The 16,054-nt window shown below is 52.7% G+C and overlaps 7 protein-coding genes across 7 annotated transcripts; 2 read left to right on the top strand and 5 right to left on the bottom strand.

The window, feature by feature from the left end:
• Window positions 1-209: 209 nt before the first annotated feature.
• Window positions 210-1,778, bottom strand: ACET3X_005331 (uncharacterized protein; the record flags this gene model as incomplete). Its single annotated transcript, XM_069451524.1, has 4 exons — window positions 210-237; window positions 292-666; window positions 716-969; window positions 1,017-1,778. The coding sequence occupies 4 exons, from the start codon at window positions 1,776-1,778 to the stop codon at window positions 210-212; spliced, it is 1,419 nt and encodes a 472-aa protein (XP_069307375.1).
• Window positions 1,779-2,554: 776 nt separating this feature from the next.
• ACET3X_005330 (uncharacterized protein) lies at window positions 2,555-3,814 on the bottom strand (the record flags this gene model as incomplete). The annotated part of the gene is made up of 3 exons (XM_069451523.1): window positions 2,555-3,174; window positions 3,227-3,703; window positions 3,757-3,814. The coding sequence occupies 3 exons, from the start codon at window positions 3,812-3,814 to the stop codon at window positions 2,555-2,557; spliced, it is 1,155 nt and encodes a 384-aa protein (XP_069307374.1).
• A 354-nt stretch (window positions 3,815-4,168) lies between these two features.
• Window positions 4,169-5,370, top strand: ACET3X_005329 (uncharacterized protein; the record flags this gene model as incomplete). Its single annotated transcript, XM_069451522.1, has 2 exons — window positions 4,169-4,970; window positions 5,354-5,370. 2 exons carry the CDS (start codon window positions 4,169-4,171, stop codon window positions 5,368-5,370), a joined length of 819 nt encoding a protein of 272 aa, XP_069307373.1.
• Window positions 5,371-6,438: 1,068 nt separating this feature from the next.
• Window positions 6,439-7,488, bottom strand: ACET3X_005328 (uncharacterized protein; the record flags this gene model as incomplete). Its single annotated transcript, XM_069451521.1, has 4 exons — window positions 6,439-6,538; window positions 6,598-6,993; window positions 7,042-7,406; window positions 7,456-7,488. The coding sequence occupies 4 exons, from the start codon at window positions 7,486-7,488 to the stop codon at window positions 6,439-6,441; spliced, it is 894 nt and encodes a 297-aa protein (XP_069307372.1).
• A 2,878-nt stretch (window positions 7,489-10,366) lies between these two features.
• ACET3X_005327 (uncharacterized protein) lies at window positions 10,367-12,019 on the top strand (the record flags this gene model as incomplete). Its single annotated transcript, XM_069451520.1, has 1 exon — window positions 10,367-12,019. The coding sequence occupies one exon, from the start codon at window positions 10,367-10,369 to the stop codon at window positions 12,017-12,019; it is 1,653 nt and encodes a 550-aa protein (XP_069307371.1).
• Window positions 12,020-12,282: 263 nt separating this feature from the next.
• ACET3X_005326 (uncharacterized protein) lies at window positions 12,283-12,996 on the bottom strand (the record flags this gene model as incomplete). The annotated part of the gene is made up of 1 exon (XM_069451519.1): window positions 12,283-12,996. The coding sequence occupies one exon, from the start codon at window positions 12,994-12,996 to the stop codon at window positions 12,283-12,285; it is 714 nt and encodes a 237-aa protein (XP_069307370.1).
• A 618-nt stretch (window positions 12,997-13,614) lies between these two features.
• ACET3X_005325 (uncharacterized protein) lies at window positions 13,615-15,569 on the bottom strand (the record flags this gene model as incomplete). The annotated part of the gene is made up of 3 exons (XM_069451518.1): window positions 13,615-13,645; window positions 13,962-14,129; window positions 14,176-15,569. 3 exons carry the CDS (start codon window positions 15,567-15,569, stop codon window positions 13,615-13,617), a joined length of 1,593 nt encoding a protein of 530 aa, XP_069307369.1.
• Between the last annotated feature and the right edge of the window lie 485 nt (window positions 15,570-16,054).

Below are 16,054 nucleotides of genomic sequence, written 5' to 3'. Positions count from 1 at the left end.
CAAGTAGTAATGATGACACAATCGAAATAGGGTTCCACACGCACCCCGGTCGCACGTATAGAGACAGAGCACTAGGAGAGTCAAGGACAGAGTGATATGTATGGTAGGACGCATGGCTCGGACTTTCGACGGGTACGTAGACCAGGAATGGCCGTGCCTAGTTGGATTCTGTAGGAGAGGCTCATCGTATCTCTTTTTCGATTACGGGTTTAGAAGTCGGGAAATAGGTGCCCGTGACTATTCGGACACGTCAGAATGTGGTCTACAGTATAAGGAGGACTCTGCACGCACGGGTCGTCTCCTGCCTGCCCGTATGCTTCCGTCTCCTCTGGATACTTATCGAACTGGCTCGCATCGCCAACGCCAGCTCGCACAGGAGGAACGTAGGGTGCGTCAATGTCCTTCTTCTGCAGTCGGTCCCATGTTACTTCGGCGAACCAAGGGTGGTTCATAACGTCCTTGCTTCCGCCGTGCAGGTTGCCCAGTCGCTTTGTGAGGTCGGGTGTTATAAGCTTCTGGAGCAGGTCGTGCGCGTCGGGGTGGATGTATGGTGGATATTTGACTCTCGACTTGAGAATGTTTTCGTAGATCTTCATGGGCGAGCCACCATCCCAGAAGGGAGTGAAACCGCACAGCATTTCAAAGATGAGGATGCCAAGCGACCACCTGGCGTTGTTAGCGCGATGCTCGTCTTTTGCAGAAATCCGTGTCTTACCAGTCGACCGACTTGTTGTAGCCTTTTGACGCGACAACCTCTGGTGCCAAGTAATCAGGCGTTCCGCAAAGCGTCCATGTGATATCGGGAACCTCTTTGGCGAAGCCGAAATCAGTGATTTTGAGGTGGCCATGGCGATCTAACAGCAAGTTCTCGGGCTTCAAGTCTCGATAGATGATGTTGTGCGAGTGCAGGTAGTCGAGCGCGAGGGTAACCTCTGCGGCGTAGAACTTGGCAACGGGGTTTGGGAAGCGCTGGGAAAGTCAGCACTGGGAGGAAGAAGAAGAAAGGAACGACGTACCTGGGACTTTCGCAGCAGACTAAACAGCTCACCTCCTTCTACAAAGTCCATGACCATGTAGAGATTCTTGGAATCTTGAAAGGTGCCCCACAGCGTGATGAGAAAGGGATGCTTGACCTGCTGGAGCATGCGGCGCTCGTCATTGGTGTGCTCGACCTGCTTCATCTTGACCACCTGGGCCTTTTTCAGCACCTTGACGGCGTAGAAGCGCTGGTTGTGCTTGGACTGGACAAGGTGGACTCGCCCGAAGCTGCCCGTGCCGAGTGTCCGCTGGATGGTGAAGTCGGTCAGCGAGTACTTGCCCTTGGTCACGCGCGTCTGGTTGAGGGGCTGCGTCTGGAACTGCACGGCGCCGCCGCCATTCTTAGGGGCCGAGTGGTGCGAGCTGGTGTTGTTGGGGTGTATCAGATTCTGTATGCTGGGGACATTGTGCGATGGCGTCGGGTTGGACTGCGGACTGGCGCCAAACTGCTGCTGCGGCTGCGGCTGCTGCTGTTGTTGGGCGTAGGCGGGGTTCATCGAATCGGCCGGCTTGCTGTCTGCGGCAGGCGCGGCCGCGGCCGTGGCGCTCGAGCTGGTTGTCGTGTTGGTGAGGGACTCGTTCGTCTTGGTCTTGTGGAGGTGCAGGGAGCCCGACTTGCGCGACGTCGTGGGCGTGATGGGCGAGTGCGTGTCCTTGATGGGTGAAGTCGGCGAATCGAGGTCCTTGGAGCCGTTCGAGTCCTTGGTCCGCTTCTTCTTGAGGAAGCCCAGAGTAGGCATTGGAGGCGCGGCTCGGGGAATGCGGTGGCCCTGCCCTGCCTGTTCCTCGACGCAGCTCGCGCGGTCTCAGCAAGCAGCGGCCAGGGAGGGATGCGTGGGGAGCTCGCGACAGTGTCGGGCGGCGCAGAGGGCTGCAATTGATGCGCTCAGAAGACGTGTGGATGCGCGGACATGCACAGCAGCAGGCTAGGGATGGCCGTGGTCAGGGAGGGTTTGCGGCGTGGGCGGGCAAGCTCTGGGCTACGTTGATGGGTCGAGGTTGGGCTAGACAGCAGAGGCTCGCTCGCGGGGAAGAAGCGTTCCAAGCTACCACGAGCGGGCGGCATTGGCACCAACGACCCCAACCACGCCCTTGTTCAATGAACCATGTTTCAATCCGCCGCTGCACCAGTGTTTGCTCGCCCCCAGTCAATGCCCTTTGACGAATAGCACATGGCTGAATGCACTGTTTCCAACCTTCACCATGTCCATTCATTACACTGTGTCATGCATACCCAGGTAGGCCGCGCGGGAAGCTTCGCTTGTTGCGTCATGCGTGCCTCCCAGAGCATGGCCGTATTACCGGGTAGTGCCGCGTGCAAGAGCAACATGAAACACCGATAGAGATGGCAGTCTACATTAACTTCTAATGAGAAAAATTCTAGACACTGTAGGCATTCCAGCCGCTGGAACTCTCAATCATATACACATGACTCTTGATATTCATTACTGCAGTAGGCAAAAGTAAAATCTACGTGCGGCATCATCTCGTGTTCCCTGCTGACAGAGTGCCATTTTTATAGTTCGTCAGCCCCGCCAGAGACCATGATCGGCTGGTACGTCTCCAGATCAAGGCCGCACACTTCCATGCGCCGCTGCCGGAATCGTTCGTACAGTTTGCTCCATGCCTCTTGCGCTTGCTCGTTCTGCGGTCGTAGCTTGGCGCGGTCCGAGTAAGGCACGTCGTACTCTGGTCCTGGTATCTCGGGATCAGACAGTCGCACAAACGTCGTCATCTTCTCGAATGCCGTCGCATTGAAGTCGTCGCCGACATTGCGCAGGTTCTGCGACTCGTAGACGACGTTGCCCATTGACAGTGACCACTCTGAAATCAACGAGTCTGGCACAGTAAACGTCTTGCGGAACATGTTGAGGTCAGATGTCGGCTTGGACGCGCGCATTGTCCTCAGCTGGTTGAAGCTCTGTTGCGATGGATGGATCATTAGAAGCGATGTCGACAGGTCTGTTCGCTCTGGTGTGGCGGGGTATGCGGCCATGGGCTCTGACTTGGAGAAAGCCAGCAACGAGTCCAAAGCCGATGCATCGAGCAGTACGCCTGGGCCCTGGAGGTAGAGTATGCGCTCGTAGTCTACCAGTGAATATAGACTTGCTAGCGAATACGACGAGGGCAGGGTGTCTGAACGTGTTAGTTGATTGGCAGGGCGTGACTTCCTCCGCTCACGACTCACCATCTGCGCCCTGTACAATAGGTTCCATGGGCATCAGAGTGACGCCATACCGCCGCGCCGCTGTCCGTAGCAATCGCCTGGTCGTCGACATTTGCGGGCCGTATTTATCGTCTTCTGATTCCACCAGCCAGAGTTTTGGAAACATCAATATCCTCTTTGCGGGGCTCTTCATCCTGTGCAGATCGGAGAGGAGCATCACTGCACTGCATAATTCCACGTGTTCCCTTACGACCTGCACGTAGCCCAGCCTGCTCCAGTCCATTGTCTGGCCTGCAATGTACTGAGCATAGGTATCGTCCACCTCTGGCCGGCTGCCCATTGGTCTCGCCCATTTTGCATCTAATGTTGGAGGTTCGATCGGTTTCGGAGGCGGTAAAGGCTTGGGTAGCCGCGGTTTTATGGCCGCCTGTAGCGAGTGTACGTATCGTTGTTGTAATACCCAGCCAGAAAGGAAGAGGGCAAGCGTGAAGAGAAGAACTACGTGCAGCATTAGCAATGCAAGTCTTCGGTCCGTTGTGGGCCATACGTACCAATTGTTGCCGACAGGATGACGCCAACCTGGCTGGAAGAAAGGAGTAGTCTCCCCATGGCTAGAAGTGAACGCTGAAAGAAAGGGGTATAAGAATACTAAGACAATCTAGAAAGGTGCATGTAGAAGGTCAAGAGTAGTGTGTGCACAAGAGGGCGCGTCGAGAACACCTGTGACGTCCGTTGTGGATCTAGATGTCCGTAGGGCTGCATGTTGATCGTTGGCGTTGAGCGGGCAACTATCGATACTTTGGGGGAGCTGGCAAGACCCCGGCTCAAATTATCGCGACCGTTGCGCGACCTGGATTCCCAGCACATACACACATAACCCAGACCTCACCCTACTGCGCGCACAAACAAAGCTACTTCTTGAACCCGCAACCGGATACTGCAACATCTCCACAGCGCGTCTACATGTCAAAACCCCAGTTCGACCGCGCAGACGCCAGCGCGCTCCTCGACGACAGAGGCTATCGCGGAGCGCTCATCAGAGGGCAAAACCCTGCGCTACTCTTCGAAAAGGGTGTGCGCGAGCGCATCACCGAGTCATATTACTGGAAAGAGCAATGTTTTGGTCTGAACGCGGCGACGTTGTGCGACCGCGCGGCAGACCTCAAGTTCATCGGCGGCACAACAGGCATTACCGGCAAGCCCACGCCATTCCTGTGTCTGGCCTTCAAGATGCTGCAACTGGTGCCAGACAAGGAGATTATACTAGAGTACCTGAACTTCCGCGGCGATGAGGACGACGAGGAACAAAGCGCAGAGGTCAAGAAGGAGGACGAGGACGGCCACACATCAGAAGACCAAGACGCAACCAAGAAAGCCCTCGACCTGAACGCAGCAGGCAAACTCGGCGACTTCAAGTACCTGCGCTGCCTCGCCGCCTTCTACATCCGCCTCGCCTGGGAGCCCGTCGAAATCTACAAGACCCTCGAACCCCTCCTCACCGACTACCGCAAGATCAAGCGACGTCTCAAAGACGCCTTTACACTCACATATGTCGACCAATTTATCGATGATCTCCTTACAAAAGACCGGATATGCGCGACGAGTCTGTGGAAGTTGCCGTCACGGGCCAACCTGGAGGATTTGGATATGCTGGAGCCAAGGGAGAGTCCGCTGGGCGATGAGATCGACGAGCTAGATGACGATTTGGACAGAAGAAGCGATGGAAGCGCAAGGAGTTACAGGAGTAGAAGCTATCAAAGTCGGAGTAGGAGTAGGAGTAGGAGCAGGAGCAGAAGTTACGATAGTCGGAGTCGCAGCAGAAGTCGCAGTTATGATAGCCGGGACCGGGCAAGGAGCCGCAGTCCGGGACAACTGAGTCGGTCAAGAAGCAGGACTCGCAGTAGGAGTACGAGTCGCAGGCGGGAATAGATGTAGGGAAAGCTTTTTCAAAAAACCCTAAACACTATTCGGAAGACCCCAAAAAGATCAGATGAGATGAAAGCAATTCGCAGCTACCTAAACATCATCAGGAATTTATACTTTGATATGTCATTGCCTAACTAGGCAATATTAAGGTAGTGAATTGCTTCTACCTAATCCTTTTAGACGATATCTTTGAGTGAATTGTTTCTATCTGATTTTTTTTAGGTGACATCTTTGAGTAATTTTACTGAATGATATTCATAGAGATTGTGGGCGGCCAATTGCTTTCATCTCATCTGATTTTTTTTTGATGTCTTCCGAATAGTGTTTAGGGTCTTCTGAAAAAGCCACCTGTGCGTGTTCTTCCGTCCCCAGAGCAACTCGTTGCTGCTGAATTGTACCCAACGTGTACTACATGCCAAAGGTGTGTATAGTGACCTACGTTCGAGATTTACTAAAAGAGCAACAACGTACACTTTGATAGGTTTCAGGAACTAGAGAACGACTCAGGAAAAAACAAATGTCCTAGTGCCTCATCATGCATTCCTTCCTCAACCGTTCAACCACAATCGTCATGGTGTGAGCGTAGCCTGACACACAGCAGACACATGAGCGCCTCTGACCTCAGCCTAGGCAAAAGAAGTCTTGGGTGCAAAAGCTTGATCCGCCTCAACTCACGCCACGCCAAGGTAAGCCACAGCCGCTATCCTGTGACGTGCGCCATGCCTCTTGGTGTGCGTCCATCGACCGATGCTCACGGCAAGGGGAAATATTGGGGACATTTGAAATCGGGAAATGACAGTAGTGTGTAGACTAGAATGCGGGGAACGTGTGCTGTCATCCTATACAATAGAGGAAACTATACAGGTGCATAGCTGGCAAGACGTATATCCGAGTCTACATTAGCTCACAACAAGGTGACTAATAATCATCCATGTTTTTGTAGGCCTCTGGGTAATCTATCTAGATATGTGCTACTCCTGAGACGTGGTACTGTACCACCTACGCGGGGACTGTTCTATTCGCGAGAGCTGATGTTCTGGGGAGGACTGGCCAACGTTTCACGCTGCGAAGATGATAAATTTAGCAATATGAGATTGATGACAACATATCGTATCATGAAATTCGATTCAGACTTATTTCTTCAACAGCGGGTATTGGAAATGCAGATTAAAAATATACATATTCGTCATGGGTATCATCCCATGCGATGGTCATCAACTTTGGCATATTCATTGCCGACCCATTTTTCATCCTATCGCATCGAAAAAGCGACGCATGATCATAGCAAGTACATTCCATGTACTACTTTATGCTTGGTGCTCACGGGCAGCCGAGTTGTCAACCTTGTTGCGACGCTCGCGGCCCTTCACAGACCACGGGAAGTGGGCAACAGGGATGACGAAGAAACTGTAGAAAAAGAGTTAGCACTCAGTTCGCAAGGACGGTGGCCAGGCTTAAACACTAACCTGTTAGAGCTGTCCGCAATACCAGCCAGTGCATTGTACCAAGCGGCAAAAGCAGCCATAAGACCAAAGGCACCACCAGCAACAATGCAGTCACCCTGAGGACCAGCGGCATCGGCGTTCAAGTAGCCAATTCCCAACAAGAGGAAAGCCATGTCGAGGGTAAAGAAGAGGAAGAAGAAGGCGACGGTCGACCGGAGTGTGCAGAGAAGCAGGATAAAGGTGAAGATGAACCAGCCCATGAGGAAAAGACCAAACGAGTCGTAGAACTCGCCCTCCTCGAGGAGAGTTGATTCAATGGCGAATCCACCAGGCGTGAGAGCAATACCGAAGGCGATCCAGAAGCCACCATATGATGATAGAGCAGTAGCACCGAATGTGTTGCCGACAGCCATTTCCCTGTCCCTTGTTAGATGGAGTATTCAAACATTGCATGGCAGTACATACCACATGCCGGCCAAAAGCTGTACGAGGCCTCCGTAACCGTATGCAAGGGCCACCACAATGTTGGGGTGACCAATACTACGGGTGTTGACGTTGATCAGAGAAAGAACAAAGGTGGTCAGAGCAAAAGCCGACAGACCCAGAGGAGCTGGGTTACCGAACTTGCGGTTCGGTGGCCTGTAGAGACCAGGCTGGAATTCACCACCAAAGGCTGCAAGGCGTAGGTCTGGGTCGTTGGTAGCGACGTGGGCAAGAGGGTTGCCGCCATAGTCGTATGGAACTCTTTGCTTGTTGACTCCTGCACCGTTGGTTGCTGCGTGGTCCATTGCGCTGGTGCCGTTGGTGTTCTTCTCAAAACTTGGGCCGCGCTGTAGTGGTGGTTAGACTTGAAGTGACTCGTGCTTATGATCAGCTTACCATGGTGTCGTTGTGCTCACGAGCTGTCGCCATGATGTCTACTATGGGTGACTATAATTCGGACTAACTCGAGATGGGCCAAGGGGGAGAGAGTCTGGGGAAGGAGAAAGCAAGCCCACTCTGGGGGAGCGGAGAGGCTGATATATGTCCAGACCAGACCTCGCAGGGGAAGCATGGGTCCATCTACGTGTGCCATGAGCCGTCGCCATACTGGGGCTAGGCCCGCGACTAAGGGTAAGTAATTAGAATTACAAACAAGTGCTAAAGCGGGCCAGTCATGGTAGTTTCCCGTAGACGCCTCTCCATCTCGGGTAAAAGGACAGCATGCGTCTCCACAGGCGTGTCAATCAAGTGAGGGCACGGTGAGCGGACGAACGACAATCAGACCAACTCAAGCCACTATGCGCCGTGTGATCAGCGTCAAAAGCTACCTTACCGAGATCGGGTCGACATTGGCAGAGAGGATTGCGGGCGGTGCGCCCACCGATCCAACAGTAATCTGTCTTATTCAGAACGGCCTCGTTGCTGCGATGACGCGGAGAAATGAGATGTGCTGCTCCAATTCCCCAATGCAGATCGCCGTCCAAGTACCAAGCATTACATCATCGTTGCTTGTGACCATGACACATCAACCTCCATCTACTGTTTTGAACGCAGAAACGGCTGACATTGCGAGCATAATTCTTTGAAACATCGTATAACACACAGACCGCTATTGGTATTTGCATGTTAGCGGTCTGACTGCATGTTCACCCTGGAAGAGTGCCCCTGCGAGAAACGCGTGCAGGAGTGGAGCTCAAGACAGTGCACCAACGCTCAATTTGCCCGGAGTAGTTAGACGCGAAATCGGCGTTCTGGCCGTCCGTGGATATACGCGAACTTCCAATGTGGGCACTCTCTCTCTGCCAGTTGAGCTAGGATGCCGGATATCGCGGGTGCAATATCAACACAACCATGCCATTGGAGTATGCGCAGCTGTTTGAACGTCGGCGCTTTGGTATCGGAAATAGCCACAACACAGGCCGTTGCTCTATAAGCAATTTATTGGGCATGGGCTGAGACTTGGGATCCCCAGAAGCCGCGGAGGAAACGGGATGATGATCTTGTGCATGAGGTAAGGCGGCTAAGCTTTGTCCAAGAGCCTCGGCATAAGCCACCGGCATCTTCCAATATCATGACATAACAAAACTCTGGTAGAGCTAGGGAGACGCGCTGTCGAGAAGGTTTGTACAGATGCCAAATAGCCGAATTTGCAATCGTGGTTCAAAAAACGACGAACAGAAAAGTCTGCTCATCAATTGTGGGATTGAGGATCCTAGCGCAGTATGAAGCAGACATCCCCCTGGTCGTCCGGGGCTGTATGGGGCCGCAAGTGGAGCAACATCTTACCACCCACAAGGCCATACAAGGGAAAATTCGAACATCCTACCCAGGCAACTACAGGGAGAGCGTTCGAGTGTTCCCTCGTATGGCGCGCTTCCTCCGTAGTTGCCTGGGTAGGATGTTCAAATTTTCCCTTGTATGGCGTGCATCCTAGACCGCGGCAGGCGGTTGGGACGCAGGCTGGCTGTTGCGATCCTTCGGACTAGCGGGAGCATCTGTCAAGTCATTTGCACCTGCATGCCGCCGTTCCGTGTCCGTTGCCTTCTCGACAGGACGGACTGGTGAGTTGACGGACACACGCCATTCATGGGGAAACTTGAACGTCCCTCTCCGTAAATTTCCTAGGTAGGGTGTCACTAATCAAGAAAAAGATTAACCGCGCTTTAGGCTAATGGATTGCTGTAAGATGCATCCTCGCAACGATTGTGATGGTATTGTTTGGGATGCTTTGTGTCTACCATCAGGATCGGCCACAGCACCAAAAACAAAGCAGTGCCTTCAAACATGTTCGACAGGTGGGGAGCGAAAAGAAGTGCCCCTATCTGCGCATCGTGCAAACGTGCACGTGTTGCTTTTGTCAACGAAGAGCCCTAGCGGCTGCCAGGTCACCCCCCGTAGTAGCCTAGGTAGAGTATCGGCGTGTGAGGGAAAGGCTGAATGTTCCCTCTGTAGTTGACTATGTAGAGTGTTCGATTTTCCCTTGTACATATGGCGTGCTTGTGTTTGGCTGCTGTAGCCGATGGCGTTCATGCCGGTCTTCCACGAGGCTCCGGAAACGAGGAAGTATGGCCCACCCAGATTGTGGAGAGGCACCTGGGCGAGATCTGGGGACTCCACTTTGACCCTGCGTAAGAGCGTGCCAGGAGTCAGGACGCTGGGAGTGCGGAAAGGAAGTCTCGCCACTCTCGAGACACCGAGGAGCCAAACATTTCCCGCGGTCTTCCGGCATGCTTGTAAATTGGTGTTTGTAGTTGTCAAGGACTGTCGTTCCGTCTGGACTCAGAGCAGTAGCCCACTATCGCAATGTCCGTCATGTCAACTGGTGAATGCCGACTTTACCAGTCGTCGTTACTAGTCAGGAACTGCACTTCAGAAGCACGGAATATGGAGTGGAAGAGAGGAGAAGACGTCGCAACAAACAGTACAAGGGCAGGAACGTGGCGTTTCTTGTCATTCTCTGCCGGCTTGGTACCAACTTGGCGCGTCTCGCTACCAACCCAGACGCCGGCAAGCAGAGGAGGGCCGAAGACGATGCAAGGGTGTCCGAGATCGCCCACGGGAACGTCGAAGCTGGGCTTTGAGAATACTGGCGATATTTGCTTTGGTGTTGAGGCGGATTTCATGGTGAAACGCCGGCTACGTAATGGGTGGGCGATGGACTGCTAGCGCGGGGAAGCTAGGTAGGGCAGGGAGAGGCAGCTCCGCCTCGCTACCGTGGAGCTTGCCTGCTTGCCTGAACTCGGTGTTTAGGCAGACACTGAAGACACACGAGAGCCCAATCTACCTCGACACAGTTTATTAGCCCATCATGTCAGACAGCAACAGCAACAGCAACAGCAACAACAACGTGTCTCACGAGGACATGCCCAGCCTCTCCTACTTCGACCACTCATCGGGCAAGCGCGTCAACACGGACATTGTGCTCGTTGAAGCTATCCGCTCACAATACCCCAACCTCGATCTCGTTGTCGCGCCCCAGGGAAGGCTCAACCTCCTCGCCTACGCTGGCGCCGGCCACGCAGAGGCCACGCCGCTCGAGGATGTCGTCAAAGATCCCGTGTACGGCCCCGGCCTCAAGTGGCGTTCATACGCTCCCCCAGCCCACCGCCTTGACCCTAGCCCCGGTAACATGGTCGAACGCGTCATCTTTGGCAAATACATGTACAAATGGAAGGACCAGGAAGCTATTCTGTACGTCGCCGAAGGTCGCGACGGAGGCTCGTCATACCCAAACCCAACCTTCCACTACATCCTCTCCAATGCGGAGCACAAGATCAACGAGTTGATCAAGGACGCGACAAAGTGGGGCAGCGAGCTACACAACGAGGTCTGGGTCTTTGACGGTGGCTACTGGCAGAAGAGTGCAGAGCTGTACAACTCGGTGCAGAAGAGTACGTGGGAAAGCGTCATTCTTGACGAGGACATGAAGAAGGCGCTCATTGCCGACGTGGAGAACTTCTTCGATGGCCGCCAGACATACCAAGACCTAAAGGTGCCGTGGAAGCGCGGCGTCATTTACTACGGACCCCCAGGAAACGGCAAGACCATCAGCATCAAGGCCATGATGCACAGCCTTTACCAGCGCGGCGTGCAAGGAGACTCGAGGCTCGCCGTTCCGACCCTTTATGTTCGTACGCTTTCATCCTTCGGGGGCCCTGAATATTCGCTTTCGCAGATTTTTGGCAAAGCCCGCCAAGAAGCACCATGCTATCTTGTCTTTGAAGATTTAGACTCCATCGTAAATGACAGTGTGCGATCCTACTTTCTGAACGAAGTAGACGGTCTCAAGTCCAACGACGGCATCTTGATGGTTGGCTCAACGAACCATTTGGACAGATTGGACCCGGGCATCGCCAAAAGGCCCAGCCGCTTCGACCGCAAGTACTACTTCCCCAATCCTGATTACGACCAGCGCGTACAATATGCCAAGTTCTGGCAGGGAAAGCTCAAAGACAACAAGGAGCTCGACTTTCCCGATGAGCTCTGCGACAAGATCGCCGAGATTACGCCCAAGTTCTCCTTTGCTTATATGCAGGAGGCTTTCGTCGCATCTCTGCTTGCTATCGCCGCTCGGGGCGGTAAGAGCGTCGAGGAGGCGGACCGCGAAGCAGAGAGGTGGTCAGGTCCCCAAGATCCAATGAAATCAGCCAGCGGTACTCTGCACGCCAATTTCGCACGAAAACTGCCTTTTGGCGATCTGTCCGACCCTACTTCAACGTCAGACCCGGCACTCGACAAGCTGGAGTTGTGGATCGAGATGAAGAAGCAGGTCAAGATCCTGCGCGAGGAGATGAACGAGGAGAATAGCAAGACTGGCTGGGAAATGCCTAGTCGGCCAAAGGTTGCGAATCCTGTGTTTAACCCAACCCAGTTTAGAGACGAACTGGATGCAATCCTGCATGGAGGCCAAGAGAGGCGTCCGAGGCATCCCATCTCGGAGTTTGAGCAGCTGTATGGCTAGATGTGGATTGAATATGGACTACTCAGCTGGCGGGACATGGTACGGGATGGCGTTTGGGCGTAATGTTACAACTAGCGTTCTATATGATATGAAATGAAATGACCACGACCGTTCAACGTTCCATTAAGATGAATGGGGGTTGACTCAAAGAATATGGTACAACAACCTCGAGCAGCCTCTGACTTTCGTGTGTATCCTTGTCGTCTGCTGTAATGTACAAGTACCTCCTCGAATGGAAACTACGCAACAAAATGTATGAGAACTCAATCGCCATGCATTGCAGCCTCCTCCATAGCCAAGACTGCGTTCTCCAACTCTCTAATCCGCTGTCCCACCCTCCTCTTCACCTCATCCGCAACCGCCGTATCCTCGCCATCAACAACACCCTTGTAATACTCGAGCAGTTTATCCAACTCCTCTCTTGCCGCTGCTCGATCATCGGGGGCATACGTAGTGTTCTTTTCGCTCTCTTCAGACGCGATTTCGAACTCGTCTTTGGCTGTGCCATATAGTTCTTGTATCTCCTCGATTGCTTCATCGACCGCTTGCTGCGTCTCTGGCGATAGTGAGGAAAGGGCTGAGGAGGTGGCAGACGCGAGTTTAGCGCATGGTGTAGAGGTGAATGTGCGGACCGAGGAGAGGGTGTTGTAGGGCGAGGTGAAGCGCGTCCATTGGTTTGGTGCTGCGAGGATGGATGTGTTGCGTGCTTGGTAGGGTGGGGGCGGGGACGGTGTTCGCGAGCGTTGTTGCGGGTAGGTCTGGTATGTGAATTGTTGGGTTGCGGGGTAGGATGTGCGTTGCGCTGCTATGGCGCTTGCGCGGAGCGTTGTCTGGCGGAGTAGTGTGCGGATGGGGGCGGCGCCAGATGCCATCTTGGGCGACGACTGTCGGTGGTATGACGCGCGGAATTGACGCGCAACTGAGCGTTGGGCTACATTGCGCAGCGAAGGCGCTTTGGTGAAGAGTGTGTGCGACATTGTGGGTGGTGTGGGTGTTGGTGAGATGGAAGGTCCCGGGTCTTCTGCCTGAGGTTGATCGGAGTTAAGCTGTCATGCGGACAGGCGGACATGACGCGGGCGGTATTGCGATCCGCCCGCTTCGTCACTCGTAGAGATGCATCCGATCAATTTATCCCGACGTTGTTCTGCTGAGGCACACTGCATTTTGCAACACTCCATGCTCATCTAGGTGCTATGTCGGGTTGCCTCAGATTACTTAACGTTGGAGCATCAAAGCAGGATTATACCCAGGCTGCTACATAGCACACTAGATGCCTCTTGGACCTAAAGAAATGTATAGTTACTATATATTTTAAGAAAAGAAACATCTATCAATAAGAACTGTAGATATTAAATATACTTTATTCAAAGGATAAACGTGCTAGAAAAAGACGCAAGCACAACACTGTTGAATAACACTGTGATAAATCGCGGTAAAGGTGTATTTCCCAAACACCTGGCTTCACTGTATGCAGCTGTATCTTCCTTGCCTGCATCACTTGCATCTGCAGCTCTTCGGCCTCCTTATACCGCCCTTGATTGCTGTATGTCGACGCTAGATCAGCTATGATGATCCGCGTGTCTGAGCGCCCTTCCCTAAGCACGCTCTTTCCTGTCTTCTAGTAGACTAGAGTCTTTGGTGAGGCTAAGTGATAGACTAGGAGGAGGAAAGGCGGATGGTCGGGATTGGAGGAGAAAGGGCAGTCGCCAAAGTGGCATACCTCTGTGCACTAAGACCGCCTAGCTCGTTGCTTCTTCTGTATCGTTGGAGATGGTCCCATATGATTGCCGCTTGAATATTGTTCTTGGCATTAAGGTGTTGCCAGAGCCTAGTCACGGAAAGAATCTCGTTTCTAGGTTCTTGTAACAATTCCTCAAGCGCGTCGCACAAAGCAATTGTGAAAGACTTCTCATGGAAAATACTTATAGGTCGATCAGCATACCATGTTGCTAGGAGCTGGAGGGTCCTAGATGCTTCTTTCTTCCCTTTCATGACAGCAGAACTTGCGAAGCAACAATCCAGGATTGACAAGACATCCGCTTTAGCAGCACGATCTAGTGGCATCAACGCGGTTGACATATAGTCGTCTTCCTTATATATGCCTTCAGTCCTGACATCTGTTAGATCTTGACCAGGTGAATTTGCAACCGACTTACGCAGATGGGTCGCGGATTGGCTGCTCAACCTTGTCGGCAGAATTTTCAAACTCTTTCAGGCCGTATACGTCCTGATGAAGGGTCTTGGAAATGACTTGGAGCGATCTCAAAACCATAGCGTGATCGACAACCTCTGTTCCAGATGGGAATACAGCTCCAGCTGATCTTGCGAGGAAGAACTCCTGAGCTGAATGATGTACAAAGTAAACAATGTCGTCTTGCAAAGTAAGAAATGAGCCACAAAGGGCAACGATTTCCCGTATTGAATCTTGGTCGTCGGCTATGTCTTCAAGCTGTTCTATAAGAGCTACTAGTTCCTCTAATGTGACTGGTCGATGAACAAGCGCGATTGAAGCCAGCACCTGCTTGCAAAGTTCAGCATCGTCTGACTTGTTAATTTGCTGCATCATCCGCTCATACAGTGCGTCTAGTCCAGGCGGGAAGGAGTGGAGCTTTTTCAGAACGTTATGTTTAGCTGTTGCTTGAAGGTCTTGACACACTAGCGCTACCCAAAGGAATGTGTCGTTTGCGTTAGATGTCAAGTGCTGGAGCACGGCATCTTGAATTTCAGGCTTGTAACGCTTCTCTTGGGCTAGATGATACACCTTATTCTGAATAAAGACAGAAACAGCCGCCGCAACCGACGTAGCGGTCAGCTCGAGGCTCAGTTTGAGTTTGTGTCCTGCCTGGTCTAGCTGTGCTTCAATATCGGGCCAGTTGCGACTAGAGACGACCCATTTAGCACGGGGAGATGCAGATAACTGCAATGCAATAAAGCTGAGCAGTTTCGGCCTATCAGTGACGCACTCATCTAGTGCGTCGATGATTAGGTATGTCATCCTTAGGCTTGGATCTTGGAGCACAGCCTCGAATATCTCTGCCAAAACTATCCAGGCATTCTCGTCTTCGAACATAGTTTTGCCGGCATAGTCGTGCTTCTTACGGATGTGCGATGCAAGCGATGGTTGTAGAGTCACGAGCATGTACAACAGCCCTCGTAGCACAGCTGTAGCACTGTTGATGCGCGTGTCGGTCGCTTGACAGAAGAAGTACGACAGTAGGGCACTTTGGGGTATCGAGCTTTGCAGCTCGTTGATAAGGCCGCAGAGCAACATGGTCTTGCCTTTGCCAGGATCGCCTTTCACCCATAGCAGTCGGCTGTCTAGGTCTTGCTGCCATTGCTGGAAGGTATGGTTCTCGAGAACCCAGCGATAGGCATCCGTTAATAGCCCACCTTTTGTCTCCTCGATGCGTTTTTTGTCGTCGCGCGGATTGCTAAGGCGCAGGTCCCGGACGCAATGGTTTTGCTTCTCGACCTCGTCTCTGACTCGTTTCATCGCTTCAGCTTGGCTCTCTCCGTCAATCGGGGACAAACTAACACCGAGAATGCCCATCAGGGAGTATGCACAATCTGCCGGTATTTTTGTTGTACGATGCTCACCCCACGAGATGCGCTCGAGAACGTTAAAGTCAGACAAAGGTGTGCCTTGTAGCGCTGAAATAGGGATGCCTGTGACTTTACGCAATTCCTTTGTGAGCGATAGCTTATCACCAAGCTTAATCCCTTCCTTAGAGAAGAACTCTACTACAGGCGGTGCAAGAAGTTCCTGCAGTGTCCACCCACGGGTGAACCATCTGCTTTTCTGAAGCTTAGATCCGCATTCTTGCTGGCTGCATACAACATCGCTATCCATAGGAGGACAGGAAACATGTCGCGAATAGAAGAAGCGCTGGATCGTGTTGTTCCACCAGCCAAACAGATGGGAGAGGACAATGAACATCCAGATCCAGCTAAGCCATCGGGAAATGTAGTAGCCTCGAGCAACCATCGGAGGTAGGCTAGCGATATCCGACAAATAGACATAACATCGAGCAGCGT

Source organism: Alternaria dauci, chromosome 4 (assembly GCF_042100115.1).
Source record: "Alternaria dauci strain A2016 chromosome 4, whole genome shotgun sequence".
Taxonomy (NCBI): domain Eukaryota; kingdom Fungi; phylum Ascomycota; class Dothideomycetes; order Pleosporales; family Pleosporaceae; genus Alternaria; species Alternaria dauci.
The sequence above is the reverse complement of the archived record's forward strand: the minus strand, read 5'-3'. Positions and strand labels throughout refer to the sequence as shown.